The following is a 21672-nucleotide window of genomic DNA, read 5'->3' as shown; positions in this document are numbered from 1 at the left end:
CGTGAGATTCCGCGCCGGGAAAGGACACTGCTTGGGGCTGAGATCCGGCAGGCCCCGGGCTTCCTATCCACACCTGGCGAGCCCGGGTCAATTGCCGGAGTCCCTACGCAGGGCAAGTTCTTCGGAGCCGGGTGGGGAGGCTCGCGGAGCGCGGGGCGCGTGGCGCCTCCTCGGGGCAGCCCGCAGGGTGGCCTCGGGCGCCTCCGCCAGCCGCTGCTGCTGCCTTATAAGGCGGGGGCCGGGCCGTGCCGGGGGAGGGGCTGCGTCCGCCGGGCCTCCTGCCAGGCTATCCTAGCGGTGCCGGGCGGGTCAGAGAGCGCAGCGCGGCGGCAGCAGGAGCCGAGTAGCGTGCAGAGCCGGTCATGGGCAAGTCAGGTGAGTCCACCCGGCCGGCCGACCTGGAGTACGGAGATAGCTTGGGAGCCCCGGGCCCCGCGATGCTCTCCGTCACCCTCCCTCGCTGCGGGCTGGATCCTTGGGGAAGGGGACGCCTGCCTCAGCGCCGGGACAAGGCTGCGGCTGCGCTGCAGAACCCAGAGCGCAGGATGGAGACGCGCGTGGGGCGCAGCGCCAGGAGACCCGGCGCGGGCAGTTTCCGGGGCGGCCAGGAAGCTGGGGTGGCTGCCCGGCCACCAGGAGAGAGAAAGGGAAGGCGAAACCGAGGGAGGGTCCCCCTGTCTGTTAGCCAGAGATTGCATAAGGAGGGCTTCCAGGCGCTGATGGGATTAGCGCTCGGCGTCCGGCCAAGGCGTGGCTTTTGCATTGTTTCAGGAGGACAGAGTTAGGAGTTGGAAATAGCCACCAAACTCAGCATCTCTCGCAGCATACTCCAGCCAACCCTCCTAAGGACAACTCAAGCATCCTTCTGTCGTTGCCCCGCCTCCCCTGAGCGCCCCTCTGTGCCAGGCTGTCTCCGCTTCTCCTTTACCTCTTACCTGTTGCTGCCCATCCTCACAACTGGCTGTCTCAGGTGAACTATCTAAAATGCAGATCTAATCCTGTCACTCCCTAGCACCTTTCATTCCATTGTCTGCAGGTGAAAGAGTACACATTCTTCAGCCCCACCTTGAGGTCCTCTGGGAGTTGGTCATCACTCCTTAACTCCCCCTACACTCACCTATCCTGAAACTGGCACGCCAATCCCTTCCCCTGGGTTCCCTTTCCCAATACCCACCACCACCACCACTCTGCCTCTCCCACTTATCTGGGGTTGAACATGCTCCCATCCTTCTAGGCTCAACTCCTCGGAGCCCGTCCCTGATTCGCCCCATGCCTGCCCCCAAGGACACCTTCACCCAGTGTCTTCCTTGTTGTAGCCCTCCCCGCAGTCAGTTGGGTCTCTACCCAGCCATAGATCTGTTTCCCAGACACCTCACTCCTGGTGGCCAGGGCCACCCCACTCCACATAGTTCCTGCCTCACAAGAGGCTCTTAATGAATAGCTGTTGAACAGAGTTCAGAAGTCTTGTTTCATGAGAAGGCAAGGTTGTTAGCCTCAGGTGGGTGAGGCCGGGTCCCTTCTTGAATCTGTTCTCAAGATCTAGACTCATGAGGTACCAGTGCTGAGAGTAAGTGTCTTTCCCTCGCATTGCTTTTAACCTGCCTTACCTGTAGTAACAGGTCTGGCTTTCAACCCTGGCTCTGTTAATCACTTGCTGTGTGATCTTGAGCAAGGCTCTTTCCCTCTCTGTGCCTCATTTTCCCCATCTGTACAATGAGGATGGCCCATATGATCCCCAGGGTCCTTCACAGTATGGAAAGGTGACATAAGGAGTTGTCATGAGGTTAAAAAACAGGATGGTATATGGTGATTGGGCAAGAACATGACAGACATGAGAGAGCATTTTGAAATGCTCTCTGTAGATTAAGAAAAAATCTCTGAAGCTGCATTTTAATCAGTTGTTTCTGGCTTATTCCCTAAGAAACAGTTTTCCTGAACTGCTAATATTCAGCTGTGTGCCGATTCTTCTGCCTGTTCATCTATCTACCCATCCATCTCTCTCTTCCTTCTTCCTTTCTTCTCTCCCTCCCTCTCTTCCCTCCATTCCACCATCTATCAGCTCTGTACCCAGTTGTGGGCCCAGTGCTATGGAGGACTTGGCCCTTGTCCTGAAAAGTGTTCATTTAGATTGTGAAATGAATCATAAAGCTGATCGGTGGGGGGGTGGGTAGACAGGTACCATGTGGTTCATGTGGGAAGTGACTCAGGCCACAAGACAAGTGCAGGTGAAGAGCAGTGGGGAGCTCAAGGGAGGGAGAGATCTCCTTTGCAGAGGGGCCCATTGAAAGCCCCTGGAGGGGGTGGTCAAATCTCAGATAGTCTTGAGGATTTGGACTTTATCCCTGAGACCTGGGGTGCCATTGAAAGGCATTGATCTGAATGCAAAACCAGAGCTGTGCCAGGGTAGAAGGTAGATCAGATGGGGAGAAGGTGGAGGTGGGTGGTCAGGAGGAGGGTGCTACAGTTATTCAGAGAAGAGATAACAGAGACATCTAAGGGACTGGACAGGAGGAGGGGGTGGATTTTGGAGATGGTACCCTCAAGCAGATTTGGTGACTAACATTGTGAATGAGAGGTAAGTGTCAGAGGTATATCTGGGTGCAGAATGGTGGTGATGCCTTTTAGGACTAGAGATGCAGAGTCAAGCAGGTTTTAGAAGAGGGGGACAGTGGCAGAAAATGGGTTAGAGCGGGTTCAGGCAGGTGCCACCCACCCCCCACCCAGGGACCTTCCAGAATGCTGGCCTAGGCCTATCTCCCCCATAGCCACATGCATTCTATTTGTCTCCCCCAAACATTGTGGACCCCCAGGACAATGTCTGGCTCCCCTAAGAGTCTCTAAGAAAAAGTGACTTTTCTGGGTGATCCAGACCCAATGGCCATCAGCACAGGCATAACCTTGAAGCTCCAGGCCATAAGCCTAAGTTCTGTACTGTAGGGCTTGGAGCACTCACAGATGTGTAGGCACACAGGGGCTCAGGGGCTTTATGTGGTTCCATCAAGACTGTCATAAAGATCCAGTCCCTGCCTCTTCTGGGCCTTAGTTTCCTCATCACTGCATAGGAGCCAATCTCTTCTTAATCTTTAATCTCAGATATACCCCAGAGTGGCTTGGGGTAGTAGACATGTTGAAAAACTATCATGCAACTGACACAGCTTCAATTCCAGGAGACACTTGGCCCAGTGTTCAGAGACCGCCAGGTCCATTTCTCAGCCTTGGTCTCTGCTGGGCTTCAGTTTATAGCAAGTGTGATGGAGACAGAGAAAGACAATGGCTTTGGGTTCAGTGTAAACCTCTGATCCCTAATAATAGTGATTGCCAATTATTAAGCTCTTAGTACAGGCTTAGAGCTAGGTATTTTATATATGTTAGCAACTTTTTAACAGCTCTGCAAAGCAGTTATTATCAATTGTATAGATTTGTAGAGGTTAAGTACCTTGACCAGTAAGTGAACAAAGTGGGATTTGAAGCAAGCTCTCTGACTTTCCAACTGTGGGTTTTCCTCTCAACCACACTGACCACTTCCCACCTGTTTCCTGCCTGCTTCTCAGCCTGGAATCTGGCTCAGTAGGGACTTCTACACACTCTCTAATTATCTCTAAGAATCTTAGTGTCCCCTGCACCCACATCTCCCAGCATCAGAGGCTATCAGAGTAGAAAGGCTTTTCAGACCAACTAGCCCAGGAATTTTCTACTGAGCAAGGCCCTGACACCTCTGCAGGGTGAGGCTGTGTGGGCTGGGTCACTCCTAGCAGTTCCATTTATGCTGACTTTATTTAAAAAAAAAAAAAGTTCAAAGTAAAGGTTTCCCTGCTTTGAAGATATTTTGAAAACCACAGATGTCATCATTCCTTCTCACACAGATGAGAATCTGGGGCCCAGAGGAGCGGGGACTTGCCCAGTACTCAAGTCGGGCCTAAGTGGCCACGAGCAGGGCTGAAGAATAGACGCTGGCTGCCCTGGCTTCTTCAGTCCCTCAATGACTGTTGTGTATCTGCAAAGGGACAGCCTGCGGTGGGTGCTCCCGGTCACCCTTGTTCTTATAAGCAATCTAGCAAGTCTTAATTGACCATCACTGTTGCTTAGGGAGAGGAAGATGTATGTAAAGCGGAAAGTATGTAAAGATGTATGTAAAGGGGCAAGGGAGGGGGTGAAAGGAAGGCTGTTCTTAGATCTGGCTCAAAAGTGGACTCACTGTATGAAATTCTGCAATTTACACGTCCTTCCAAAGATCACGGTTTCCTAATCTGTAATGAGAAAATCTCATTCTAGTGTCTTCCCAGTGCTGCTGTGAGGATCTCATTCATTTGCTTTCTCACTCACTCATCCACTCAGCAAATATCTGTGCTCAGAGGTCCTGATAGAGGTTGTCAAAGACTGATTTAAATACCAGCAGACCTCCTCCTAAGAAAATCAGGGAGGAGAGTTTCTCCCAAGGCCAGGGGCTAAAGGGTCTTGGCCCAATACTAATGGTATAATTATAGATGACATTTAATAATTGTTCACTGTGTTCAAGAACTGTTCTAAAGCATTGGCATAGTTTAGTTCATTTAATTCTCACAACAACCCTGTGAGATAGATACTGTTATCCCCGTTTTTTATGTGGGGGAAATGAGGCAAAGAGTGATTAAGTAACTGGTTCGAGATCACACAGCTAGTAAAAGGCAGAGCTGGTATTCCCCTATGAATTTCCTAGAGCCCTGGCTGGAAGAACCGAAGCTGCCCATCTGAAACTCTTGCTTTTTTTTTTTTTCTCAGCTTTTTATTCTTTATTCCTGATAAACTAGCAAAACCAGTTTTACCTCAAGGGTGGGACCAGGTCACTTTCCAGTATTAACGAACAATATTCAACTGAGTAAATATGGAGGTCTAAAACTTGCCTGCGTTAGTAAGCAATTCATGGGATTCGTTGCTTCTAGCAACTGGAAGGGACCTCCGATGAGTTGTACAAAATGGAAGGTTTTTATAGGCAAAAAGGGGGTAGGACTAAGGGAGTTAAATGAGTAGATTATTTTAGGCAGGGTCACCTTCCCTTAGTGGGTCTTATCAGTCAGTTTACCTCACTAGCATCAAGAAATTCCAAACTGGTTTAAAATTCCACTCTGAGAGGCTGAAACTACAATTAATTAAGTTAGTTATTAAGTTTTGGTTTTGTGAGGTGGCTTAGCAAAAGTGACTCCATTTTGGCCTGTTGTTTCTTTTTTTTAAACACCAGCCTCTTGCCAAGGGGTCAGAAGGGGCCTGTCCACAATTCCTGCCCTGGTCTCTGACAGTCCTGGCCCTCTTTGGTGGGGAGAGTGGAAATGAGTCAGGCTGGGCTCTGGGAGGCTTCAGAAGAGAATAGATGTGTAGGGAGGAGTCTGTCCTAGCCAACAGCCATGTGGGAGGGAGGGACAGACCTCCTTAGGGTCTTTATTTGGCATTTAGCAGCCCAGGCCCAAAGGACCTTCAAGAGCCCCCAGTTCAGCTCCACCTAAGATGCCTAGCTGCACCCTCTACCTAGCAGAGATAGCCCAGCCCTGCCAGGCTGGGTGTCTAAGGTGGAGCTGAACTGGGGGCTCTCAGCCTCAAGGAGCCATGACTGGACAGCTCCTTCTCCCTTTCAGCAGCTCTGACCTTAAGCCCCAAACTTGCCCGCTGGAGCTTCTACTCCTGTGGCCCCTGATTTTCCTCTGGGGCCCCTCAGGCCCGTCTGTCCATAAGAAGCTTGGCACAGGAGGCTCTTGAGAAATCTTAGTTCTTTTTTCCTCTTCCTTCCTCTTCTCTCCCCTCAGAGATTTGAAGGCAGCCGCCAGGCTCACTGGGCCTGACCTTCCTCCGAAGTCTGGTCAACCCTTCTGTCTCTGCTCTGTGATTTCTTTGTCTCATGCTTCTTGGGGGTGCTGTGGGATTAAGGACAGTGTTTTCTTACCTCGTGGGCTTACCCCTGGACCAGTTGTGGGAATGTGGGCAGGTTACTTCTCTTCCTGAGCTTCGGTTTCCTCATGTAAAAAAAAAAAAAATGGGTACAGTAATAGAAGCTCCCACAAAAGGTGATGAGAAGTAAATGAGATCATGCACAGGCCCGGCACCCAGCAATGGTCGGCCAACGTGTAGAAGGAAGGACCTCCTTCATTCCAGGCTGGCACCCTGAGCCTCAGTGTCTCTTCAGATGCAGACATAATCCTTCCCCTCCCCATTGGGAGGCAGCTGTGAGGGCTCTCTCATATCCCTGCCTAATGCCGGGATGAGTGAGTTTTCTTGGACTTTCTTTCCACTTCTGTTTATCTTTGTTCTTGGGTTTTTCTACAGAAGTTGGGTGTGCCTCTTGCTGGGTGTGGCCACCAGTGATATCTTACCACCCTAAAGCTGAGGCCCTGCTCAGAGGAGCCACCTGGGCAGCCACTGGCTGCGTTGGTGGGAGGGGACTCCTGGGGCCAGCCAGAGGTGTAGTGGTGGGGCCGCCATCCCTCCCAGCAGGGGTGGGGAGAGAGAGCACCTCTCCTGATTACCAGAAGTTCTCCTGGTCCCTTCCTGGGAACCCCGGCTTGGGGATCTGACCTTATTGGGGACAATGACTAGCTTCAGTTTCCAGGCACCAAGCTTATGTTGAGCACAGGAACTTTCACTTTTGTTTCTCTTTACTTCCCATATTCGAGGACCGTGGTGACCTAGTTTTTTAGCAGCCTTAAATGTCCTTCTCTGCCAAGGAGATGGCAGGGCCTACAGTACTACGGGCCCAGCGCAGCCTGGCCCTGGTGTTCAGGGCAGCTTTACGCTGGCTTCACCTGAGCTACCAGCCCACTCCCCTTCTCTCTACCTTCTTTCCACAGCCCTGGGATACACCAGATTCTATCTACCCTGGCCCTTTTTGTGCCCTTTGCCTCCTCACTGCCTCCTGCAGGGAGCCTTCCTTGAAATATCGATGGTCACCATTACCCATACCACTTAGTCCCATGCACCTCCTATGGTGTCCTGCCATGGCCTGCTTGGGACATGGGAGCTGGAAGGGACATTAGTATGGGTCTCCCCATCTCTGCCTGTCAACCAAAACCTCTCAAATCCTGACATTCAGCCTTGCCCCCACTTCCCTCACCCCCACCCCCAACTGCCACATTCCTATCCCACCCACATTACTGTGACCGGACCTCACTGAACTACCCTGTTGAGCCCCACGGTCCTCAAGGTCAATACCATTTACTCTTCAATTTATCAGAAACCCGTAGGACAGCTCCACCACCACCGGCATGACCTGCAGTTACCTCCATCTCCCCTGGATCGGCAGCTAGCCCAAACCTCCTGAGGGCAAGTTCTGGTCTTCTGCCCCTCATGTCCCCCCAGAGGCCCAATGGGATTTGATTTGAAGGCCCAGGGGACATGGGGAATCTGGCTAGGGACAGGAGGCGGACTCCCTGATGGGTTATCTCCTCAGCCTCTGGGGTGAAAAGACAGCAGAGGAGGACCTGCTGAAATGTGACCCGGGGCATTGGAAAGAAGGGTGCTTCTTTCACACTCTGGTTTATAACTTCCTCCCATAGCCAGGCCTCCTCCTGCCAGATGGGACTAGCTCAGTTTAAGGGTCCTCTATGGCTCTTACTCCTGGCTCACCCAACTCACCCCATTTCCACAGAGGGGAACCCCCAGATTCCTTCGGCTGGTGCTCAGTGCCTTCACAGTCTAAGCCTGGCTAGCTGCTGTCCAGACATCTTTGGGGCCTCAAGTCAGGCGTCACCTCCTTCCTGATCCCCCAGACCATGTTAGGTTGCTTTTCAAGTTCCTCTGGCACCTGTGCTCATCTGCACCTTGGCCCTATCACACTGTTTGCCGGTGTCTGTTTACAGGCTGTCTTACTTCTGTGTGTGAACTCTTTGAGGACAAGACGTGGCGGATTTGTCTCTGGGCACCTAGCACACAATGTGGGACCTGGCACAGAGGTGGCGCTCAGAGAGCAGATGAGTGTATTAGGATTGGATGGATGATGCTATTGGATAGATGGCAAATCAATGGATGATAAATATTGGAGAGGTGGATGGAGGATGTTGGATGGCTGGGGTTCCATTTCAGATCCAAATTGATGTGCCTTCTGTCCACTATTAACTTTGCCTGACCCTGGCTTCACCCACCTATTTTCTCTCTAATCTCAGCCCCTTTGATCTTACCCAGCTGGGCACAGGCTCCATCTCATCCCTCACTGCAACTCTGGGCCCAGCGGATCATCCCTTATTCCAACACCACCACGTTTTTTCCACATTCCCTCATTCCACTTCCCCAAATGCTGTTCTTCCCTGGATCTCTTTTCTTCATCCATCCCCCTGTCTTCTTGATCTCACCAACCCAGTGTGCCCACCCCTCCCCCCGCCAGTCCTTACCATGTACCATAGAGCTAGTCGGAGATATCTAGCATTTTAACATTTTCTTTCAGAAGTTCCTTCTCTCACTGCCCAATCCCCCCAACGTCAGCTCTGCACCCCTGGTCCATCCTCCACTCAGTGGCCAGCAAGATCTTTCAGAAACACCAATCTCACCAGGCTACTCCCATGCTCCCATTCAGTCAATTCCCATTGCTTTGGATAAAGACCCAAATCCCCAACATGGCCCATATGACTCTGCATAATCTATGGGGTACAGATGTGCAGGGGCGTGGAGGGTGATATGAGGGATGGAGACAGGATGAGCAAAGGTGTGGAGCAGGGCATCATAGTTGCCCATTTGGCTGGGGGACTGAATGAGAGCTTGTCCATGTGGCCTGAGGTCTGAGCTGGGTGTCACTCTGAAGCCTGCCATCATCCTTTTGGTGGGTGTTTTCTCTGCACTGAGACATTCTCCATTTTGAAATCACTGCAGCTTCCAAGCAGTTTAACAGTGAGGTCCTGAAGGCCCACAACGAGTACCGGCAGCAGCATGGCGTTCCTCCACTGAAGCTCTGCAAGAAGCTCAACCAGGAGGCCCAGCAGTGAGTCCCCCAGCGCCCTGGGATGACACAGGCCCTTCACGGTGCTGTTGCTGCAGCCAGAGGAGCCCTGGGGTGGCTGCAGCACATGGGTTTTGGGGGCAGATATAGCCAGGCTTGAATAGCCTCTCTGCCACCTAGGCAGGTCCCTTTGTTCTTTGAGCCTTGGTTTTCTCCTCTGTAAAATGGGGTGAATGGGAGACTCAGCAGAGATACAGGTGTGATGCCCCTGATTTCCTTGACAAGCCTGGGGAAGGAAGCACAGCCACACCAGTTTAGGGCTCATACTTTGGGGCTTCCCTGGGCTGAGCCCACTCTGAGAAAGCACCATGGTCTCCGGCAGGTATTCGGAGGCCCTGGCCAGCACGAGGATCCTCAAGCACAGCCCGGAGTCCAGTCGTGGCCAGTGCGGAGAGAACCTAGCTTGGGCATCCTACGATCAGACAGGTGGGTTGCTTTCTTGGCTCCCCCGCCTTCTGCCTGAGGCAGGCCTAGGGCAGCCACAGGCCCAGAGAGAGAAAGGAACCCCAGAGCTCTGCCTTCTGCCAGGGGCTAACTACAGCTCACTACAAGACCTCTGATGGCTCAGGGCCAGGTCTGTGCTGGGTGCCAGGGACACTGAGATGAGTCAGACTACCCAGCCCCGCTTTCAGAAAAGCTCCCAGCTGAGGAATGGGGTTGGGGAAACAGGCCAGCTCTGTGCAGAGTCTCAGCCTGACCCCGCGGGCACCAAAGCATCCCCAGCAAAAGAATTTCACTTTTGTCACATTTTTCTAAATTTTTTTTCCCAGTGCTGGTATACTAACTTTTTTCAACAGAAAACCACAATAGAGTTTTTTTCCATGTTGGAAAACAAAATAATAACAGGAAAGACAACTCCTCATCCAAGGTGGCAGCCTGGAATGGTGATCCACATTGACCAGACATTCTTGAGCTTCCTGGCTCTGACAGCCCTGTCTTGGCTTTTGAGGAAAAAAGTTGAAGAGCTCTACCGCCCTCTCTAAAGCGGTCTCCAAACCCCAACAGGAGACTGACTCCTCCCTCCCTGGCCTCACATTCCTGGGAATTCCCAGGGGAGGCCTAAGTGTCCTCTTGGTTTCCCCAGCTCTGCAGCCCTCCAGAAGAGGTGTGCGCATGCTCTTGAGGAAGGCAGGAGCCCAAAGCCTACAGCTGCCTACCCAGGCCTGGTTTTGGGTTTGGTGAGCCCCAGGGAGAAGGGAGAGGGATGGGAAAGAGGTGTCAAAGACGTGGTTCCATCCTGGTTTTGCCCTGGCTCCCTATGGAGCCTTGAGCAAGTTCCTACCCTCTCTGGCTCCAGTTTCCTCAACTCTACAGAGAGGGGGCTGGGTAGGTGGTCTCTAAGACAGTGGTTCCCCACCCTGGCTGCACATTAGGATCTTTTCTGATGCTTTTTAAAAATACCAGTGCCTGGGGCACTCCTCCAGAGTGCCGATGCAGTCTGTGGCAGGCCTCAGGCATCAGTCATTTGTAAATGCTCCCCAGGTGAGGCCAGCGTGTAGCCAACTGCAGTCTAAATCCTTGCTACTCAAACTGTGGTCCACAAACCAGCAGCAGCATCTGGGAACTTGATAGAAAAACTAACTATAGGCTCCATCCTAGACCTACTGAAATCAGAATCTACATTTTAAGAAGAGCCCCAGGTGATTAGTGCACATATTAAAGTTCGAGACTTATTGCCCTAGGTCCAGGGGTCCTAGCTCTGACACTGAGATCAGCAGCTCCAGGGAAATGCTGTGGGTTTCCTCCTATCAACACCTGCTGGGCCAGAGGATGCTCCCAGTGGGAACCCTTCTGCCTCCAGGGGAGGCCCTGGCCCACCAGCCCAATTGCCTTTCCTCCTGTGGATATTTCAGGAGCAAGACTTGGGATAGGATGAGGGCAGAGTCTCCGGGAAACTTGGAGCATCATTAGAAGCCCTTGGAGTACGTTTCATTCAACCCTCTTGTACAGAGGCCCAGAGAGGTGAAGGCCTTGCCTAGGACTGCACAGCGAGTTAGTGGCAGGGTGGGGACACAGATGCAGGTGACCCTAGGCCATGGCTTTTCCCAACTCCCAGCAAGGCTCTCTCTTCAGCCTGGGTGTGCTCATGGGCCTGAGTCCCTATTTTAGCTCATTGGTATTTTATCAGATGTCTAGCTGTGGGATAGGTAGTTTGGGGTTAATGGGAGAAGATGGTAGGGGTTGATTTTAGTGCTGAGTTTTAAAGTGTCTTTTCCATACAGGAAAGGAGGTGGCCGATAGATGGTACAGTGAAATCAAGAACTACAACTTCCAGCAGCCTGGCTTCAACTCTGGGACTGGTAAGTGACAGAGTCACACCAGTGGCCTGGTCCTGGGCAGCATTGCAGTTTGGGTGTCTGACTACAGAGAGGAAGTAATCCTCTGAAAATCAGTCATTTCGCTCCTGTTTTACCTCTTCCATATTTCTCTGGTTTGAAAACTTACACACACACACACACACACACACACACACACACACACACACACACACACACGAGCTCCTGAGCTGCTGATTCCTGCCCCACCAGCTCTAAGTTCTGCAGATGACTGGAGCATATCATAAAGAGGCCGTGGATTTTAAAAGCTGCTCAGTGCTTCTTTCCGGAAGTGGTGGTTCAGCACTTTTAACTACTTCTAGTCATGCTCCCCTCCAATCCAGCCTGCTTGCCAGCAGCCAGGAAGTTCTACTGCTCTCCTGATTAAACTGTCAATGGCATTCTGGAGCCATCAGGAAAAGGGCAACCTGCTTGCTCTTCTCTTGGTTTTAACTCCTCTTTCCTTCACACCCTACCACCCACATCCTTCCTGCCTTGCACCCCATGCCTCATGGCCTCCCAGGTATTCTCCCTTCTCCTTTACGCTGGAGTTTGTGGTTCAGGTGAACTTAGAATGCAGAAAGCTTAGAGCTAGTCTCAGCCTTGGCACTGTTAGTTGTGTGAACTTGGGTCGACTCCCTGTCCTTCCCTGCCCCCGAGGGAGAGGAACAAGGTGGTGGTCTCTGCAGTACATTCTGAGAGCTGGTGTTCAGATGCAGGGAAGAGCTGTTTCTGGGCCTGTCCGGCCTCTCTCACAGGTCTCCACGACGAGTGGTGAACATCTATCTAGCTTACCACAGTCCAGGCAGCCTCTCTGAGCTCTGGGCTCTCTCTTGCCCCTCCAGGCCTTACCTGGCTCCTGTCTTTCCTCAGAACCAACTCAGATCTTCCTGGGGCCCAGGACGGGTTGGAAAGGGCTGTGAGTTTCTCTGGTACCAGAAGGTACCAGGGAAACTGAAAAGGGGGATTCTCTACATACCCCCATCCCTCTACCCCACCCCACCCATAGGTGGAGCCACTTATGGCCTCCCACCTTCTGGGGTGTTCTTCAGAAGCAGGAAGTGACATGTTCTCAGAACCAGTTACTGTTTCCTGTGGTTTTCTGCTCACCCTTTTGGGCAGGAGTTCTTGCAACCATGTGGGCAGGACTATGGGGCAGAGGTAGAAACATCTGCTGAGGCTCTTCCCTCACCACCCCCATCCCTCAGCACTCAGGCCTGGCACAAGGAGGCTGCTATCAGTGCCCTGAGGGAGAATCGATAGCTCTGTGGCAATTAAATTTGAGGGGTGTGGGAGGGAATAGTAACAACCTCCTACCAGTGATTAAATATATGGTATCCTTTTCATAAAGATCAATGTCCAGAAAATACTTAATTTTATAGTATCTGGATCTGCTTTTCCCATGAGCAAGATTCACAAACAACCGGACATGTGTCAGAGCAAGTTATTAGCTTTGCTCCCGTGTACACTCGACAGTTATAAAGTGCCTCCCAATCCACGGCCATGTAAGCCTTGTAACACCATTCGAAGGTAGGGCTTTATTCCACTCATTTTGCAGAGGAGGACACTGAGACCCAGAAGAGGGAAGAGGCTTCTTTATACTTTCTATCCTCAATCTGATGTTCTTTCCATGGCCCCTGCTCCAAGGCAAGAATCTCACAAGTGTCAGAGTTGAGAATGGGACTCAGTTTTCCATGATCACTGACTGTCTGTCACACCCATTGTCTCACTTCTCCCACTCCTAAAGAGAGAAAACCCCAGAGCAATTAGCCCCTATGACAGTGGGCAATACCTGAGGTCAGACAGAGCCTGATCCTAAGATGGGAGCACAGATTTGGGTGGAGATCGTTGGGCCCATCCCCCTACTTCAGCACTCCCCACCCCCACACCTCCACCAGATGCACCATTATGCAGGGGTCCCCTGATCTGAGACCATGTCGTAGGTGAAAGGGCCTTTGAAATATCCTATAATCTCACCCCACCCCCATCAGCATCTTGTGATGAACACTATGCTATGTGCTGAGTGGAGGGAAATGGTTTCTTGCAATTTCTTTGTTATATTTTATCTTAATGAGTTTGTTTGCTTGTTTATTCTGAATAAGTAATACTTTTACATGACATGGAATTTACAAGCTGTATAAGGTGAAAAGTCTTTCTTCCATCCCTGGCCTCTGGTACTTTCCCTCCCAACCAATGGCACCAGTTTCTAGGGTATCCTTGTAGGGTTGTTCTGAGTTTATGCTCAGGTATCAGATACGTGATCTGTTTTGTGCTTGTTTTCTTCACACAGCAGATTGACAACGATTGTTCCATATCAATACAAAAAGAACTTTCTCATTCTTTCTTGCCGTTGCACATTTTTCCCTGGCAAAGATATACTCTAACTTATTTAATGTATTTTTCAAACATATATTTTAGGAAGTTTGGGCCCATAGCAAGAAAGACAATTGTGGACAATTAGGGAAAAAAAGAAAATGAAAAAAAGGAAGTTGTTAGTAGTTTAGAGTTACAAACAAGTGTGTATCTGATGGTTGCTAAGGAAGTCGTGTCCTTTAATTCATCTCTGAATATCCATACTTAATTATCTCTGTGTAGACAGAAACCTCCCCAACCAGAAGAAAGATTACTTAATCTCATCTATTTGCAAAAGACTTCCACAGGCATTTATGCTGCTGTTGCTCATGTTGTGTCTGGAATCATATTCTTGGCAACCAGTTGATAAATGGCAGCTCTTCCTTTCTGGGTGACAGAGAGAGTGGTGGGTCAATGACCAAAGTATGTAATCTCTTGAGAGAAAAGGCTTATATGAAAAAGGGCTTGAGCCTAAATGCAGGGACACCTGATAAAGCTGCTGAAAGCTTGGAGCTATGAGTCGAAAGCATAAGGTCCAAGAATGAATGGCAAGAATTGTTTCTCCTCTAGTCCCAGGCGAAAATCAGAGTTTCTTGGGCAATGATTAATATAACTTTAAGGATAAGTGGTAAAGATACATAATTATACTTAAGGTTTATATTCTTTTCATTCTTGCTTTGATTGTATCACATCAGCTCTACTGATTAGTGTTTATGTTTGGTTATTTTCAGAAGGAATATCTTTTTTGGATATAGACAAAGAAATAGACTATACCTAAATTTAAAAATTGTAAAAATGGAGTTCAACTGTAAGGGGAAAAAAACAGAATTTAATCGATGGACATTTATTCAGTCCTTACCATATATGAGACAAATGAGAGATAACAACTTTGTCTCTTCCCGGAAGGTTTAGGAAAGTGTGGGTGCCAGACTCTCAACCTCTCTCTCCCTCCCTTCTTTTCTTTTCTTTCTTCCTTTCTTTTCTTTCTTTCTTCCTTTCTTTCTTTTCTTTTCTTTCCTTTTCTTTCATTTTCTTTCTCTCTTTCTTTCTTCCTTCCCTTCTTTCCTTTCTTTAATTTTATGGTAAAATATACTTACCATAAAATTTATCATTTTAATCATTTTTAAGTTTATAGTTCAGTACATTCACATTGTTGTGCAACCATCACCACTATCCATCTCCAGAACTTTTTCATCATCTGAAATTGAAGCTCTGAACCCATCAAACAATAACTCTCATCCCTCCCTAACTCCCACCCCAAGCCCTAGTAACTACTATTCTACTTTGTGTCTCTATGAATTCGACTATTCTAGGCACCTTATATAAGTGAAGTCATGCAATATTTGTCCTTTTGCATCTGGTTTATTTCACTTAGTATAATGTGCTAAAGGTTCATCCACATTGTAGCATATGTTAGTATTTCTCTCTCCACCCCTTTTTTTTTTTGCTAAAAATACATTTTGTATCAAGTGTTTAAGAACTATTCGTGGGGCAAGATTTCTTCCTCCTCCCCAATATTTTTGAGATCTAATTGATATAAAGCAATATATAAGTTTAAGATGTATGGCATAATGGTTTGACTTATATATATTGTGAAATGATTACCACAGAATTTCATTCCTTTTTAAGACTGAATAATATTTCATTGTATTACATACAGCATTATGTTTACCTATCCATCATCGATGGACATTTTTTCCCTTTTGGCTATTGTGAATAATGCTGCTATGAATATGTGTACAAATATCAAAGTCCCTGTTTTTAATTCTTTTAGATATATACTTAGAAGTGGAATTATGAGATAATTCTATGTTTAACTTTTTGGGAACTGCCATACTGCATTCCACAGCAGCTGCACTATTTTGTATTTCTGTCGGCAATGCGCAAGGGTTCCAATTTCTCCACATCCTCACGAACATTTTTTTTTTCTTCTTTTTTAAAAAAATGATATCCATCCTAATGGGTATAAAGTGGTTACCCTCTTTCTTTCTTAACCACCCTATGGGAAACTTAGATATTCTGATTATTATTTTTCTTCTTCTTTCTTCCCTCTGTCTCTTTCTTCTTCATCAGGTATTTATTGAGTATCTGCTATGTGCCAAGCCCAGTGCTAAACACTGGGAATATGGTGGTTGATAAGACAGATGTGGTGCCTGCCCTTCAGAGGAAATATAATTTCTTTTCTGCAGGGTATTTTAGAAAATGAATGCCATTCTATGAATGACATGGAAGTAAATATCTCATTGAGCTGTCAAAGGATCTCTGTGAGTCCTTAACCGTAAAAGTGAGAGAGATGAATTCCTGACTTTTACTCCCAGGAGATAAGAAGAATTTATGGTCATGTAGCAGAGAACCTTAGAGCATCAATTCTTTGATCCCAGAGTGGAAGGGGAGGTTGAAGCTAAGCCATGTTAGCAGTTTTAAAGGACAAGTGAGTGAGTAAGGAACTGGTAGCCTGAGCAAGGAGAGACTGATGCTGAGAAGCTTCAGTAAGCTTCAGGGTGTCTAGAACATCAGGCAGTAACTTGAGAAGGAATTGGGCTGTTTGGCTCAGAGCAGAGGGGACTGAAGGAGGCTCTACCTTGTCAAGTCCTCAAAGAGCTCAAGACATAGAAGGCCTGCACTTCCAGTGAGGACAAAACCTGAGTTCAAAAGGGTGCTTCCATATGCTTTTCATTCATTCATTCATTCATTTCATTCATTCAGTCAGTCAGTCAATGAAAGTCTATTGTACATGTATCATGTGCCAGGCTATGCAAGGGTATACTCTACCCATGTAAGGCTCATAGCCTAGTGAAGGAGCCAAGCAATAAGCAAGTAGTCGAATCTATTATTGCAGATGGTAAGAATACTATGAAGAGAAAAAACAGATGTGATAATACTATCTTGGGAGAGAGATGTTCAGGAAATAAAAATGATTGTGAAAGCTTTCTCTGAACAAGAGACATACATTAAGGCAGGCTGAGGCCTAAGGGACAAGCAGATGTTGATCATCGGAAGAGTGCTCCACACAGTGGCTAGTATGTGCAAGGTCTCCATGGTGGGAAATAACCTAGAGGTCACTAGGGCCAAAACGTCCACTTTCATGCCAGGTGCATTTGGAACCAGTCAAAAGATTCCAAATTAGAGAAGTAAACAGATATGAGTTGGTCTCAAAATGATCACTCTGGGTACTTAAGCAGAAAGTGAATTGAAGGAAGCAAAGGTGGAAGCTTGGAAACCACTCAAGGGCTATTATAATGACCCAAGTGAGGAAAGTTTGTGTTTGAGATCAAAGTTTTCAGAGTGTGTGGACCTGAGATGTATTTTGGAGTTAGAGTCATCAGGATTGAATGATGGGCTGTTATAGGGAAATGAGGTAGAGGGAGGAATGCAGACCAATCCCCAGGATTGTGTGCATAGAGGTGCCATTAATGGAAACGGGAGGGTAGAGAGAGGAGTAACTCTGGGTGGACCAAAATCAAGAATGAGTTAAATGGGAGATGCCTGTGAGTCATCCAAGTGGAAATGTCAAGTAAGTAGTTGTGTCTGAAACACAGAGGAGAGATTTGGGCTGGAGAAATAAATTTGGGAGCCAGGGAAAGATGAAATTGCCTAAAGAATGCAGCAAGAAAACAGCTGAGAACTGAGCCTTGGGAAATACAGGTCCTCCAACAAGTGAGATCAAGAGGAGGAGGGAGAAGCAGTAAGATAGCAGGAATGCCAGGAGAGGTGGCATCATGGAAACCCAAAGGGGAGAGTGCTTTGAAAAGGGGAGGAGTCAACCTTATTAAATGTTCCTGAGATGTCAAGGGGGATGAGGACGAAGGGACGATTGGGAAGGAACATGGTGATCGTTGGTAACTTTCAAGAGTGCAGTTTGCGGGGAGGGTTGGAGGCAGGTGCCAAGTAGGGTCGCATTCTTGTTGTTGGGGTCACTGGGCTTTGTCATGATATCTGGGAGACCCATGAAACCTTTGGGCATCGGAAAGTGGTGAGGTGAGTAGGGTCTGTGTGGCTGATCGAGAGGACCCGATGCTATAAAAAAATCAGGCAGTTGGTGTGTTTTGTGTCTCCTTCATCTGATTGCTATTTGCAAAGATAAGCTTCCCCGAGCCTGGCAAGATGGTATAGGAGCTCAAGAATCATTTGAAACATCCTTCCTCAGGCTCTGATAACTAACCTGTTCCCCTTCCTCCCCCCACCCCCCACCTGCTCCCCTACAGGACACTTCACGGCCATGGTGTGGAAGAACACAAAGAAGATGGGAGTGGGGAAGGCATCTGCAAGTGATGGGTCCTCCTTTGTGGTGGCCAGATACTTCCCAGCAGGGAATGTTGTTAACCAGGGCTTCTTTGAAGAAAATGTGCTGCCTCCAAAGAAATAACTTATCAAACATAATGGGAAGGTGGCAGACTTAAGAACGTGGTATGAAGTACCTAGAAGAACATTAGCTGTGTGTTTGTCCTTGTGGGTGTACATGCTTGTGTGTGATGCATGTGTGCATCTCTTGCACACATACTCGGATATACAGTTCTGTATGAACTCATTCTTGTCAAAAGAATGAGCATATGAAGGCTTTACCCTGATAGTTACCTAGACCACAATTATTTGGACTTTGGGGACAAAATCAATTTTTAAACTTTTTTTTTCATTTTTTTAAGCAAACTGCTTTTGTACCTTTCTTACTTTTAATATCCATCCCTGGACTTTTTATATTCCTCATGTTTGTGATACTGAGAACTGAAGTTCATTTTTTGTGATCTTCATACATTGTAATCTACTTGTGGTAGATATTTAAAAATATTAAACCTTCATTTAAATGTGACATAAAACGCAGCTTTAAACACATAAATATAAAGCAGCTTCCATGAGAAAACTGGTGTAGGCAGGAGTTCCATCTCACAGAATTACTGAGATTTCTCAGTTGTAAGACATGATGTCATCTGCATGCCTCCTGGAATTCTCTAATGGGATTGCCAAAGAACAAATGGAGAAGAAAACTTTACTTCTTTGCATTTTTCTACCTTTAAATAGCAAAGTACCACTACCACAACTACCCCTTGCCCTCTCCCCCATCTTGTTTCTTAAAATTCTCTGGCATTTCAGGGCTCAATATGTTTCCTGATTTCTGGGGAGCTGGGCAAGGCCTGAAATTCACCCCTCCCCCACCTCTGCTGGGCGGCCCAAGACCCGTTCTGGGAGAGAGCCCCTCATACTGCCTGGGCTCTCAGCCAAGCGGCCTTGGATGGATGAAGTCAGTGAGTGTGGGGGAGAGGGTGAGCTCACTCAGGGCCCCCAGAGGAAGCTCTCCAGCCTCTGCCCTCCTCCTGACACACAGGGCGGGAGCCCGGGCTGTTCGTGGCAGCTGTGGCTGCAGCTGTGCTGCTGTACCCTCCCAGAATGTGTGACAGGCCCAAATGTTCCTGGGAGATAGCCCATGCGGGGCTTAGAGTCGCTAATTTGGTTCTGTGTTTTGCCTCAAACTGCACAAAGCTCCCCTAAACAACAATTTCGTATGGTGGGGGAGGGACCAATCCAGAGGCCAAGCTGAGTGTCCCTGAAACCATGGCATCTCCAGGTGGTGAGATAGCAGGGGCAGGAGTTAGGGAGTTACCTGCTTAAAGACTGGAGTCTGAGCAGGCCAGTCTGATACATGCTTCCCGAAGGTCTGTGTTGCACTGTGAACACAGTCTCATGCTGTGCCCTTCATTTCACCCAGAGATATTGACTAAGACAACAATAAAATCTTTTGTGTAATATTTTCTTCCCCTGTGATTCATACCCGATTCTTTATCGGTGACTAAGGTAGCCCATAACTCTGAGTTCCTGTCTAAGCTTCTGAATGCCTCCAACCTTTCCCCCTGTAGACTGTGTTCTTTGGGTAGCCATGTTTTGAACCATGTGACCTATCACCACATAGTTGATTGGACTAGAGTAGATATGGACCAAGAATTTGAGCTAAGAATCATGGAGAGAGTTTACCAGGGAAACTAAAAAATTAAGGGTGCCATGACTTTGAATTAGGGCCAGGGCAAGCCAAAGCTATGCTACCCAAGTTACCCAAGTTGGAAATACTGTATATAGAAATGAGAATGCCAGTTGTTAGGAGTACAAAAGAGGTGGAGATACTGAAAGACAGTTCCTGAATTTTCCAGTTCCAGGCTAGATCTGTGTATCTTTAAAACATGCACCTCATTTTCTTCAAGGCTTCCGAACAAACTGATATTACCTGATGGTCCCCGGAAGGTTAGAATATTAGGTCCCCTCCCCTAGGGAGTCTCCATGAACAGAAAATGCTGAGCTAGGCAGGACGCTGAGGATACGTGAGGGACTTGGGCTGAGGCCTTTTTCTGGCCACATCTGGGCAGCCACTCTGAGCAACGGGGACTCAATGACCAGTCAATGAACTTCTTGGTGGCTACGAGGGACACCCTCCACCCAATACACACACATACATAACCAGGTGGTGGACGTTGGCATATAGCCAGCCTCTTTAGGCTGGAGTCTGTTTCCTCAGTTGGCTGGAGTAAGGAAAACACTGACCAGGGGAGCTTTCCAGGCTGAAGAAAAGCCAGACAACAAAATTGGCTGAGCAAGTGGGCACTAATCTCACTTCTTTAATGGATTTCTTAAGGATGGCAACTTTCATGAGTTCAGCAAAAGCAGAAGACAAGCCAGATTCCAGCTCTCCTTTGTAGTGAGAGGGCAGAGGAAGGAGTCAGGAGCTCTGGCTCCAAGTCCTAGCTCTGTGCTCTCCGAGTTGAACCAGACCCTTATCCTCTCTGAATGTCAATTTGTCCAACTGTATAAGGTCTGGCACATGGAATTAGGTCTACTGGATCATCTCAGGTCTCTACGACACTCCCTAACTCCTTAACCAGATGGAAGCATCCAATAAGAGATCTTCCTGCCCTGGTGTTCTGGGGCCCAAAACAAAAGCAAAGGGGCATGGCCACCTCCTCCACCAACATGCCCCCAAGGCTGAAGGGTGTGGGGGCAAAGGAGCAGGTGAAGCAGCAGGACCTCACCTACCCAACCCCTACTCCTGGACAGGGATGCCCTGGGAGGTGAGGTCTGCCAACCTCTCATAAGGGCAGGCCTGGAGGCCAATGGGAGAGAGGTGTTTGGCATCAACACTAAGAGGCCTCATCCTCCGCTCAAGTTGCGGCTGCCTCTAGAGAGATCAAGGCAGGAGAATCAGAGCTCAATTATTCTCATTGGCAGAGAAAGGAGCCAGGAGGAACTCATCTAAGGCACACAACTAGTCCGTGGTGGAGAGGCTGCAATCTAAGCCTTCTTCCCATAGGGAAAACAGAAGTTCTTAGCCTTCAGCCTTGTGGCGACAGGTATCTCAAGAGACTGAGTGCCTCTATCCTGTTCAGGCATCAAGGTGAACAAATTCAATATTAAAAGGTAGATACTTTTAAATAATTTTCAAATAATCAAAGAAAAAGCCAAGTCTGGGATGAAAGGATGAGAGAAAAACAGTGAATGGTAATGAGAACTCACTAAGCCAAGGAAGAAGAGAGCTGGTGGGCTCACATTTCCAAGGCTCCGGGTGACACTTTATCCTAGTAGGAGCCTGAAGGACCGGCTGAGAGTCAGGAGTGGGGCTTAAGACCCAGGATGGAAGAGACTGGGTCGGGGGAGCCCGAGCCTAGGTTCTTTCTGCACCATCTCGCAATACCGTTGGGGCCTGCATGACGATACCCTTCCTGGACGTCTCCAAAGGCTCTGGGTGGGGCCCCGCAGGAGCCAGCCCCCTCCATGGTGGGGGAAGGTGGAGGAGGGTGCTCCAGCTGGCCCTTATCCTTTCTCGGCACAGACGCTACGGGAACTGCGGGAGCCCCACACCAGCTGAGAGACTGGGGTGCCGAGCTAGCGGAGTCTGCGAGCACCCCGCGGGGCGCGGCCCCGAGGGGTGGATCTGAGAAGGCTCCTGCCCGGCCGCCGGGTCCTGCACACTCCATCTGGGGCTCATTACCCAAGTGGATACTGGCGTGTTTGAGGTGATCGTAGCGGGTAGACCTGCACTGCCGCCTTTGCCCGGGGGAACGCGGTTGTGTGGCAGGC

At 48.7% G+C, this 21672-nt stretch overlaps 1 protein-coding gene across 2 annotated transcripts; it reads left to right on the top strand.

The window, feature by feature from the left end:
• The first annotated feature begins 236 nt into the window (after positions 1-236).
• Positions 237-19358, top strand: GLIPR2 (GLI pathogenesis related 2). 2 transcript variants are annotated; one of them, XM_039856861.1, is made up of 5 exons: positions 240-375; positions 8824-8932; positions 9273-9376; positions 11173-11250; positions 17823-19358. In XM_039856861.1, exons 1-5 carry the CDS (start codon positions 363-365, stop codon positions 17981-17983), a joined length of 465 nt encoding a protein of 154 aa, XP_039712795.1. In that variant the 5' UTR covers positions 240-362; the 3' UTR covers positions 17984-19358. The 2 variants fall into 2 exon arrangements, with proteins under 2 accessions (XP_039712798.1, XP_039712795.1); XM_039856864.1 differs by lacking the exons at positions 9273-9376; positions 11173-11250 and having other exon boundaries at positions 237-375; positions 17823-17889.
• The last annotated feature ends 2314 nt before the right edge of the window (positions 19359-21672 follow it).

This window comes from Pteropus medius, unplaced genomic scaffold (genome assembly GCF_902729225.1).
Source record: "Pteropus medius unplaced genomic scaffold, Ma_sr-lr_union100, whole genome shotgun sequence".
In the NCBI taxonomy this organism is placed as follows: Eukaryota; Metazoa; Chordata; class Mammalia; order Chiroptera; family Pteropodidae; genus Pteropus; species Pteropus medius.
The sequence above is the reverse complement of the archived record's forward strand: the minus strand, read 5'-3'. Positions and strand labels throughout refer to the sequence as shown.